Genomic DNA, 12,254 nt, shown 5'->3' on the forward strand with positions numbered 1-12,254 from the left:
GGGTCACACAGATGGTGGGGGAAAAGGAATTGGAGATGAATGAGGTAAAACAGCAGAGAAGGCAGGGAGCTGGAGATACTGTTGTTTCCCACTACTTTGTATAGAGTCACCTGCCTGGCATGCTGAAGTGAAAGGGAACAAGGTCCTCTTGGGGGACCCATTAAAGGTCTCCTCATTGATTCATGAGGATAAGGTACTGTTTTTTAATATCATCTGCAAGAATAGAGCTTTGTAGTTACTGCTGACTCAGAAAGAGGGCCAGTGGGGCAACAGGATTCCTTCCAGGAAGGAATCTAGACATTCTTGTGTTCTTATTATATCATACTGCTGAAGAACCCAGACTCTCTCTTGTCCCCTCACTCATGTCCCCAGCAGCAGTGAGCCAGAGAGGCATAATACAGACTGAGGCATCATCTCACCCATTTCATCTGACCACTTCACTCCTCTTTTTCTTTCTTTACTTGCTGGTCCTGTTTAGTTATCTTCTGATTTATTTGCCTTTCCAGACAGCTGCATCTTTTTGCAGAGACTTGTTGATATTGTGCTTTACAGGACAGCATCCCCATGAGATTTGTAAAGTCCACTGTATTTTCTCCTTTCTCACCCCATGCTTCTTTGAGGTTTCCTAGAAGAAATTGCAAACTCTGAAGGAAGGAGTACAGTAGCAAGTGGCTGCCATTCATCTCTTTGTGCAGCTATTGAAGCATTTCATGATCATTAATCAGAGCTTATAGTTATGCTTTATTTCTCTTCCCTGATATCTCTCTACCCCTTCCAACCCCACTGTTTGTCACCCTTATCACTTTTTGCCTTAGATAGCCCAACAGGAGAAGCTGTGTCGCTCTGAGTGGTAGTACAGCACAAATAATTTTTTTCCTAAAAATGTAAATGCCACTGTGCTTTGCTTCAGTGTGCACAACATTAAATAGTAATTGTTGTTAGTGGCAATTTGTAGTGTTTAAGAGTCTTGCCTATTCAGTCTCTGTCATGCTGGGGTTTTGTGCTGAATGACTGATTGTTGCACCACTTTTTCTTTGTGAAGCACATCTGTACGCAGAAGGAGAACTGCCTAATTTGTTTCAATCTGGCATACTGGAGTAAGTCTGCTTTTAAATTGCATACTTAGTAGGTTACAAATCAGATGGCAGCATTTTCTTGGTGGTAATTCTCCAGTGTACCAGGAACTGCTGACTTGAATAGGTTTTGACCACTTTTCCTTTTCAGTAAGTCTTCTGTAACTCATTTGGCTTGCTTAAATGACCTGCTCCTTATTTTCCACAGCAAGAGTTTCTCTCATTTGGGAAATGTAAAAGGATAACATTCCTAGCCCAAGCAGAAGCAAAATGTACCACTGCCATCTGGGCTGTGAAATTGGAATAAAGCTGAAAGCGTTACCTCAGTATATAGCCATGGCTGGAAGCCAGATGACAGATAATAAAAGGATGGTCTGTTAGTTGGCATGTTAGTCAGGATCTTGGGATGTGCTTGTTGTGCTTCAAATCTCCAAGAATGTGGGCAGGTTGGAAATTATTTCTCTCACCTAATACTGTTTATCTGCATGTTATGTATCTACTGAACTAATTGTCTCAGCTCTTCCACTGTGAGCAGATAGGCAGTTCCAGAGGGCATGGGGTCATTCCACATCACTTAGCTCTACATTTTACACTAGGATGAATAACCCTGTGGAGAAACTTGTCTCTCTGTGTAGACATCACAAAAAGACAGTAGCTGATGGCCTTAGTCCAGGTACATAATTTTCAGATGCTTGAGATACAGCAAATGAGCCTTCTCTTCCTCTCATGCAGCTGCCTTTAGTTGTGGGATAGCAGTCCTTTCCTGCCTCACAGGTACAGAGAGATTGAACAGTGCTACTGTTCTTACAAAGTGTTTACTGTGAAAAGAAATTACTATGTAATTATAATTATCTCTATATGCATATATTTGTGACTGCCTGAGATTTGAACATTGTGCTGAAAGGGAGGGAGTTTTAGGACAGGGGACCTGGAGGCTTTTGCATCCCTAGGAAATATGTAGCTGTTTCATAGCAATATTCAGTTGAACACATTAGAGAAACAAACAAAGCTAGGACTTAAGAATACCTAGCTTGTATATGAAGCTCTAGAAGTCATGCTCTTTCATGGTGACTGGTTTTGTTTCTTTTTAGATTGTGATGGATTTCAAACACCCTGATGGCCATACAGTGGCAATTATGTTGCCCCGATGCAGTTTATTGGTGATGACTGGAGAATCCAGATACCTGTGGACACATGGGTATGTGTAAGAGTCCCTGCATTGCTGAAAATAGAGGAGTAATAAATGTTGTTTGTTTGGTTTTTTAAAGACACTCTGTGTTTAAAATTGCCTGAAAGAAATCAAGTCAAGTTTTATAATTAATATCCAAATTCACTCCTCTGCTCAGATGCTGCTTAGGTTAAATTGAAAAACTTGGGGATTTAGGGAGCTAATTGCCAGTCCCTGAGGTGTAGTTTCCTGCTGCTGTCGTAAGTTTCAGTTGGAAATCACTCTCACATCTGCAGTGTGAAAGTTCTCAATGACTCTGAGCTGGCAAAGAATTGATTGTAGTGCAATTAGTGTCACCATTCCCTTTCTCTCTTTTCAGCCCACAACTTTCCCCATTAGATTACAGATGCCAAAGGCTTGAGAGAGGGACTTGAGAGTTTAAAAGATTGACTTCCCCTGCACTGAGAGCTTGAGGGTGGCAGAGGGGGGTCTTCCTGAGCTGTTCCCAGCTGCTTTAGGGACACTTTACTACTGGTAAGAGTGCATTGAGCAGTTTTGGGACGCTGCTAAGAGTATTTATTGAGATACATCTTGAGGCTGTGCTTATTGTAGAATTTAAATACATGCTTTTTAAATCATGCACCACTGGGAGATACTTAAAATTGGAGTGCTGAAATTGGCAAAAAGGCTAAAACCTTACTGAGCTCTGAGTGTGACAGTAATGCATTTCAGGAGCATATGGCAACCCTGTATTGGACAGAAATGCCCATAGTAAGCATTTCTTCCTTTGTTTGACCCAAGCCATCACTGATTTAGCAGTCAGTTGGAGGCACTAATTACATTCTGTGTCAATTAAACACCAAATCCTTTTATTGGCAGAAATTTTTCTGCCTTTTAATTTTGCTGGTCAATATGTATTATGAAAACAGGTGAATATGAAATCCCTAATAACCTTTACAGTGTTAATTTTAGAGAGCTCCTATACCACCTGTATATTCCCTTGTTAAATTAAATAAAGTTGTAAAAAGCACTTGATACTTCTGATGTGCCTCAGTATAGAAGCCCAGGGCAGTGAACTCCCTTGTTGTTGGACACACAGGACTGAATACAGATACCAGCATTGTAATCTTCTTATGCTGTCCAGTCTAATACTGTCAGCTGCCTTTTGGAAAGGTCACGTGCAGCTCTGAGAACACAGTGCAGTTTCCGTGTCAGTGCCATTGCTGACCAGGGAAGCCGGTGGCCGGTCCCCAACCCCAGGCATCAGGCAGCTCCGTGGGCTGTGCTGAGGCCAGTTTGGAACACCAGCCCCAGGTCAGGGTAGTGGCTGTGCACAGACAGAGCTGGGCGTGCATCTGAGGCTGTAACTGGAACAAGGGCCAGGGGGACAGCCTCCATTTAAACACAGGGAAAGGAGGGCTCGCCCCTTCTGAGGCCTCAGCTTCCTCTAGGGCTACCAGCTCTGCTCCTTCCAAGCCAGCCCTGGGCAACCACACTCCCAGGAGGCAGAAGGATACATGCCTGGCACTTACAATACTGGCCAGAAGCCACTGAAGTTGGAATAGTGTATCAGTCTGTTGAAATGTGGAATGAGATTATTACCTAACTCCCTTGTACCTTCAAGTGATTGTTGTCTTTCAAGAACTTTCATTAATAAACTACATAGAAAATGAAGGTCCCAGAACTTTCTACTCATGTACAAATGGTTCCCATGCTGGTTTTTGTCCACCTTTCCTAAATATATTTCTTCTATATGTTTTTATAAGCAGTAATGGGTCAAGATACTCACCTGGAGTAAGCTTTGCATGATGCCACCAGAATGTCGTATTGTAATCAAAATTAAAATCATCAGCACGAAGTTGTAACTAATTCACTTGCATACATAACGTCAAAATAGATTTAGTAACATTTGTGATGCCTTTTATCTGCACTTCAGAAGTCAAATTGTAAGAGCACAAGAGTCAGTTTTGAAATTAATCTGGACATGTTTACAGTGTGTATGCTTGGATGCCAAGGAATTAGAGACTTTCTTTTGACCCCATTAACAAAGTGCACAGGAGAAGCATTTTTATTCAGTTCTCTGTGAAAGGGAAACACATGGTTTAGAAATAAGCTTATGCAGTGTCATCAAGGAGGACAAAAGATGTATTCTCTTTTTGACTCATAGGTGAAAGTAGAATTCTGACTTTTCTGATGAAGTTCATTAGTCATGTTTTTCATATTTGGTTGGATAACTTGGCAAAACTATATTCTTGGCGCTGCAATAGTAAAACCACTCTGTGCTGAGCAAGAGGGGGTGGCAGCATTTTATTTTTGACATTGGGAAGTCCTTGTAATAGTAATGAAAGGAAATGAGAGAGAGGAACAAAACCCAGGAGAGACAAGAGATGCACAGTGCAGTTGTTCACCACCCAGTGACTGATGCCCAGCCTGTCCCCCAGTTCATACACTGAGCAGGATGCTCTCTGGTGTGAAATATCCCTCTGGCCAGTTTGGGTCAGCTGGCCCGGCCATGCTGCCTCCCTGCTTCTTGTGCTCTCCTCACTGGCAGAGCATGGGAAGCTGGAAAGTCCTCACTTGGACTAAGCATTACTGAGAAACAACTGCAACATCAGTATGTCACCAACATTATTCACATACTAAATCCAAAACACAGCACTGCTGCTGTTAGCACAGATGCTTAGAAGGAAATTAACTCTATCCCAGCCAAAACCAGGACAAAAATAAATATATTTTAAAAAATATTTATTAAAAAAGTACTAGACAAATAAACAATCAAACTTTATGCAAGAAAATGGAGGGAGGGAAGGGAAATGTAATTACATGCAACTAAACAACACTTCAATTCATATTATTAACATGTCATCTCTTTTCTCTCTGAAATTGAATAAGTTGAAAACTGAGAGGCAGAAATATGTTAAATAGGACGTTGTAATCATATTTCTCTCGGTGTAGGGATTGCCTTCTAACAAAGATGGATTGTGGTTTTTTTTCTGATGCAAATGGAATTATTCCTTTACTTTGTGTTGCTTTATTTTAGGATCACACCCAGAAAATATGATGTTGTTCAAGCATCAGAACTTGGGCAAAAGGTTAGAACAATCACTGCTGATGTTGAGGATTTAACATTAAATCGAAGGGAAACAAGGACTTCATTTACATTCAGGAAAGTGAGGAGAAGCCCTTGCAATTGCAGTAAGTGTCTTGAGGCAAGCTTCAAGTCACAATTGCTATTTGTCACCAATAGGTAGCTTTTTTGCTTTGGGAAAATAATTTGATTTTTTGGGGTAGTTTTGGCAGTCGTTATAGCTATTCCTGGATGGTTCATAGCATTTTATATGGCTTGAATTGCTTGCATTCATGTGGTTGCTGGAGTTTCTCTATACAGAAAAGCATTTGGCTTGCTTCAGAGCCAGGCAAGTAATCTGGAGTCTTCTGTGTCATTGGCATTTCAAGTGCTTAATAATGTAACAAAATAGAAATAATTACTATTCTTCAAGTTTTTTCCTCGGTTTTGATTTTTTTTTTGTTTTTGAAGGAGCCTCTAATTTTGAGAAAATAGGTACATTAGAGAAGAAGAAGTAGTCATATCTGCTGTGACAGAGCCACGTAAAGTGCCTTAGGGCAGTAGAAATAATAATAGGTGGCTCAATGAATACATGGAACTGAAGTCCATTTATGCCCTTAAAACAGAATTTCAGAGCTGAATTGCAATGATGCCGTGGTCTTTGGCATTGGGAGCACTATCTCAGTTTTGAGAACATAAACATCATTAACATAGCAGATTAATGATCACTGCAAACAGCCTCTGGTACATGTGGGCTGGTTACTTATTTTCAGGTCATCGAACACTTATGTAGTTTGACCTGTGTTTCAGTTTTTAAAATATACAGGAGGATTGAAACATTTTTTGCATTTTAATATTTCACTTTTAATTTAATTTTAGTAAATATACTTAATCAAAGAGGAATTGATTTAAAATTGATATTTTGTATCTGTTGCTTTATCTAGTTTACCCATCTGTCTGTGACAGCCAGAAAGGACAGCAGAGACCAGTGCAGCCCTCATTTCCCCAGAATGAGATGGAGGCCTCAAAGCTGGAGCAAGAATATGTACACAAGGTGTATGAAGAGATTGCCACACACTTCAGCAGTACCAGGCACAGCCCATGGCCCCGAATTGTGGAGTTTCTCAGGTCCCTGCCAACAGGGTCAATAGTGGCTGATATTGGTTGTGGCAATGGGAAGTACCTTGGCATCAATGAGGATTTGTACATGGTAAGTAGTAGCTCCTATCATTTGTTTTCACTGGTTCTGGTGTTTATTCTGTCATGCACTTGCTGGAAGTTCAAGCTGGCATTGCAAGAATGCCAAGAACAGAAAGCTATTTCCTGGTCCAAGATCAAGTACCAATTGTCTAAAGTTTCCACTTGTATTCTTTATGTGCTTTACCTTTTTCTTTTTTTCAAAGCCACTGCTGCTTTGGAATTCAAAATATGTTGAGAAATATAGTAATGGATGCAGCAGATTGAAAAATTGTAATGGATGGTTTAGCCTTTCTTGTCATTGGTGTTGAATAAATTTATTAAAGGGTTGGGCAATCTGAATGCTTCCAATGAAATTTTCATTTGTTTGGTGAGTGGGTGAAATCTTCATGGGCAATGCTGTTTTGCATAACCTCTGTGGCCTGGTGACATGTCTCATTTGTGAATGATGTCATGTTTGGCTGTTCTACCTCTGCCTCTTTGCACAGGCCCAGTAAATATGCCAACATAAAATTCACAGGGAGCTTTCAACTTTGGTACAGATTTCTGGCCTTTCACTCCCTTTTCTTCACTTTTAGACAGTTCTGACATAATTCTTCTCATTTTCTTTCTTTCACTGTCTCACAGTCTGTACTTAGTCCAGTTTTATGAGATTATGTATGTACAAATATGAACCAAAAGATAGCTTTCATTGCAAATATTTAAAAGATCCTATTTGGGGCAATTCAAAAAGAGTCAAACTTGCCATTGTTTTAAGCCAAGAGAAATCTCAGAGAAGTGTGTGTTATGGTATCTGCTCTCTTTCGTTCCAGGATTGTCTGATTCTTTCACATGTTTGTCCTGTGTAACACTCTGAAATCCATCATACTTGAAAACTTCTATGTAGGGCAAGGCATTCATTATTGATAGTAAAACTTGGAGTTGTTTGTCTTTTTCAGGAGTTTCTGTCCTATTATTTATATTCAGCTAAAAAAGAGAAGTTGTTATTTACAATGCTGTTTCTATTAGTAAATCATCTCCCTTACTGTTCTTATGGGCTAGAACAACATCAACCAATTAATAAGTAGGCATCTTTATGCCTGACTGCTGCAGCCCAAATATTAATTTCGGTATGTTTCAGTCTTTTTGTCTTTCAGTCTTGACTGCTGTAAGAAAAATCAGCAAGCCTAACTAGAGAGGAGAAACATTTATTAGAGTATCATGAGGGTTGACTGCTCCTAGAATGGATCTGGTAAATTGCAGTTGCTGAGGTTTGTGGTAGACTTGTAAAGTGAAATTAATGCAAGATACTGTATTCAGAAATTGCCAGCATCAGTCTGTTTTCTAGACACAATTAACAGCTAAGGAAAGGAAAGATCACATATTGGCTGGCAGTAAAAGTAAAGCCAGATCCTCTCTGTTACTTTAGGAGTTACCTAATTTCATGTGTGTCTGCAGGAGAAATAAAAAACATAAAAAATAACAATGAAAGGGAGGAAACTATTAAAGAAGCAGTTGAAACAGTTGAAAAATAGAATCTGGGAATTGCTTCATTCAGTTGGCCTTCCTTGACATTTTATTTTCCAGTGGTGACAACTAGTGGTTCTTAGATGGAGATAGACTCTAGGCTTTACATTTGGTTGTTTTCATCTACAAGTCAGCACAAGAGCCTCAGGAGAATGGACTTGGCTCCTCCTTTCTACCAGATTTTTTTTTCTGTAGCAGCCTAAGTGTGGTTAAAGAAAACCCTGTGTATATTGTGTTTACAGGTGTTTTGAAACTTTTGACAAGGTATCTCAAGTGCTGTTCCACCTACCATGGTTTAATCATGTAGCTGAGGGAGAGGGATTACAGAATGTTTTATGTATCATTGTGGGATAAAAGGAATGGTCTCTAGAGGCAGGGCATCACTTTTCTTCCTTATTTACTCATATTTAGTTGGAAGAATAAAATCCAGGCATAACTTAGTAAACTCTAGGTCTCTTTTTTGTGCACAGTGTAATGGAGCTCTGAGCCCAGGTGCTGTTGGGAAAGAAGCAATAAAGCAGTGCTGTGAAATTAGGAGTTGTGTAGGAATTGGGTAAGGCACTGTTGGCACAGCTCTGCAGCTTGGGGTGTTTTGACTCAGAAGTACTGAAAACCTGAGGCAAGCATTTCCTGAAGGCAAGCAATATGCTTTTATGCTTTAAGTAGCAGTGCTATTGGTAGATCACAGCTAGGGTAGCTCTCTTGATGTTTTACTTTTCAGGTAGTGTCTGAAAACATCTCCACTGCAGCCTGTGCTGTTGTAGTTGATTCAGTTTCCCTGGATGATTAAAGGTGGCCTCATCTACCTGAGTATCCCGTGTGACAATGAAATGCACGAGTCCATCCGTGCTCAGCAAAAGTGACACTGCTGTAATGGCTGCATTATTCTGACACAGTGAGAGAGCAGCAATTCCATGCCAAACAAATTCAGATTAAGGATGTATCAGCTAGAGATGGAATCCATGTCTGATGTAGCTAGAACAAAGGCTGGAGAAACGTTGAATTTAACAGTTTCAGATTACTTTTTCTGTCTCGCCCACCTTGTTATTGTTTAAATGACAGCAAAAAAGAGACATGGTTTTAGTGTTGTTTTTCCACAATTCTCTCCTCACCCAATCTCATTTGGGGGAATTATTTTAACAGATTTTATTTAGGTGCTTTGAAGCTTAATAGTCATCTCTGTAAGCAGAGCTTTTCTTTTTATGGAACAGTGTGTTCCAGCCTTAGCCATTCCCCTGATTACCACGGGGGTTTCATTGATGTTGTTGCAATGATCTCATTAATTTCTATGCACTTTAGCTTTGTCTCCTTATTTCCAGTGTTCAGGTAGGTGTGGTGATGTGTAAGTCTCTGCAGGACCATTCAAATCCTCGCAAGGCTACAGCGTGAATGAAAAGCCATGGAAGTCTTTCAAATTTGTGGTTTACATTTTTAATTGAACTGATAAATTGCTGGGAAATTCAGTGGCAAATAACTGAAAATGCCATAGGGTAGATATGTTTTGTTTTTGTATAAAGAAATTTCTCTGCTTGAAGAGTACAGATGATAGGGAAAAAATGCCAATAGAAGAGCCAGAATGATTTTCTTCAATACAGATATTCCTATTTCTGTTGTGTGTGTGTGTCATTCAGAGGTAATTGGTAACACAGTTTATATTTCACAAGACTTTTGCTCTGAGATGTGCACCGCTGTTTTCTTCATTACTGTCCCAAACTGAGATCTACTAGAACTATATAAAAATTTGATTTTTCCAGGGTGTGGGGAGGAGAGAGACTTAATATTTTCTGTGGTATAGTTGCATAAAGTTGGGTGGCTTTTAGTTCACTGGGTTTGTACAAATTGGGAATAGATTCTTCTCCCAAGGACTTTTTAGTAGTGGGTAAAAGCAGGAGGGACAAAACCAATTAGTAAATGTATACCTGGAGTAAGTTCACCATATCTTAGCAATTGAAGGGTGACAGAGATGAACCTTTCCTGCTTTTTTCTCTCAGTGAATAAGAGTCATTAAATGGGTGAGAGGTCTGAGAAGAGAGCTCAGAAGAAACTGGGCAAGAGCAGCACAAAACTAGAATAAAAGCTGAATTGCTCAACTTGATTCTGTTGCTCTGTCACTGAGAAATGAACTCCATGTCTTAGGCACAGCACTTTGCTTTCAGAGATACCCTGACTACATACAATGGAAAAGCAAAACACTACATGAAAGCAATGCTGAAAGCCTGGCTCAGATGAATTGTTTGCTGGAATGTAATTTGGTTTCTTGAGCTTCTCATGCTGTTAGTTATAGCTGAGGCTTGTCTCTGGAGAGCGACATAATTCCATTTGGTGGCTGGATTTCAGAATTAGATGTCGTTTTGTTCATCGCTCTGTAATGTGCTGAATAAATCAGGTTCCCAGATACTTACATGAACTAAGTCTACCAGGCTGAGTTAGTTATAATGAGATAATATAGAAAGAAAACACGTAGTGGTGGGTAACCTCAACCTGTCTTTACTTATCTTTTTTTCAGCATGTAAGAGGGTTTATCTTTCACAGATTTGTAGCATAACTACAAAGCAAGCTATTTATTAGTGTCTTTTTCCCCCAGTGATCTATACCAAACCACTGCATTGAATTGATTTTATAAAATCTACTTTAGCTACTCCTTGCTGTAAAGGTGGAGGTGAAGGTGCATGGGAACATGAAGGAGCAGGATGGCATAAATGCCTATGTTACCCATTTCCAGGAAGTCAGTACAGAGCTGCTGAACACTTAGACAAGTCACAGGTGTTGTATTTGTTTCTCCCTCCTTTCTCCTCCTTTATCTTGGCCCTTGTTTTTTTTTGGTTGTCTAAAGGTTTGCAGACAGGGTGTGGTATGCCAGAATGATGACATACCTTTGCCCCTTTCCTAAGTTTTGTGTTTGTTGGAGTTCTAGTTACAGACTCACTGGCCTCCATACTAATACAGATTTCCTGTCTTCAGGTAAGAGTTGGATGCAGTTAATATTTATCCTTATACACTGAAAATCAGTGCCTGAAATCCAAATGAATTTCAGTCACAGTAACTGTCAGTGGCCACTCTTGAGCTCCTGTGAGCCATTGTTTACATCACAAATAGTGGTGAAGAGATGGTGAAGAGAGGTACTTCTCCGAAAGGGATGTGGGAATGGATGTCTGGAGCAAAATCTGAGAAGCCTGAGAAGCCAGCCTCCTTTATGGGAATTTTGAAAGGTGTGGAATGACTTGCTGAGAGGTGGACTTGCTGAGGTAGACTCAGCTGAATAATCAGCCATGCTATTTGAGATATATATGAGAAATTGTGGAGTTTGAGCAAGGAATTTGATTTGGAAAGCTGAGGTATAAGAAATGATTGAGAAGAATCATAGATAATAAGAAATAGAAAGCCTAAGAACATACACATATAGTTTGACTCACCAACAGATGTACTAGATTCTTCTGGGTTTGGACACTGGACTAATATTAATTCATCTGCCTTTCTCCATTCTTCTGGAAGAGATGCCAGCAAAGAAACTAAATATCCTGTCCTGAGCATTGGAAATAGAGATAGGAACTGGCAAAAATTAAAGCTTTCCAGCTATATTTTGAGATTAGTTTTAAATGTTTTGATTATATATTTAATTAGAGAGAGAAAAGCCTGTTCTCAATTAAAACAGTCCTTTGAACTCTTCTGTAGATAAAATTTCATCAAGTCAAAGCTTCTTCATGCTTTAAAATTTAAAAATCGGTTCATAATGGTATTGGGAAAAGTTGAGTTTGGGATCTCTGCCCCTTGCTGTAAATGTTTTCTGTACTCATAAAAACCACAGATAGACTAATTTAAGGTAGCTTTTTGCTACCTTATTGGTTTTTTAAGTGACTGAAACAAGTGTATTTTGGTTTTTAATGAATGCATGTTTCTTGTACGTCAGAAAATGCAGGAATGTGGTGATTATCATTACTTTGAAATATCACTTAGAGTTAATTCTAGAAAGATGCTAAAGTTACCTAGTCTCAATGCCAGGCATCTGTGGTGATTCTTTTGTTCACCATTAATGCATATATGTATAGCACCTAGTGTCCTGTTTACATATAAAACCACGTAAAGTTTTAGCCTGGAATACCTGTTGCAGAGCAGCTGTGTGTTCAAAGTGTTCTATTTCAAGGTCTCCATTTTCACTGTGAAACAGCATCTTTTTGCTTTGGATTTACATTTGCTTTAGAAAGTATGTCAATACAAGTAAACCTGACCTCAAAATATTTGCTAT

General features: G+C 39.5%; 1 protein-coding gene across 1 annotated transcript in view; it reads left to right on the top strand.

Annotated features, from left to right (window-relative positions):
• ALKBH8 (alkB homolog 8, tRNA methyltransferase) overlaps positions 1-12,254 on the top strand; it is a 48,904-nt gene that overhangs the window by 27,436 nt on the left and 9,214 nt on the right. The window contains exons 9-11 of the mRNA XM_058019069.1: positions 2,165-2,271; positions 5,282-5,436; positions 6,253-6,518. Of these exons, the coding sequence (XP_057875052.1) occupies positions 2,165-2,271; positions 5,282-5,436; positions 6,253-6,518 (528 nt within the window). The remainder of the gene's footprint in view (positions 1-2,164; positions 2,272-5,281; positions 5,437-6,252; positions 6,519-12,254) is intronic.

This window comes from Melospiza georgiana, chromosome 2 (genome assembly GCF_028018845.1).
Source record: "Melospiza georgiana isolate bMelGeo1 chromosome 2, bMelGeo1.pri, whole genome shotgun sequence".
In the NCBI taxonomy this organism is placed as follows: Eukaryota; Metazoa; Chordata; class Aves; order Passeriformes; family Passerellidae; genus Melospiza; species Melospiza georgiana.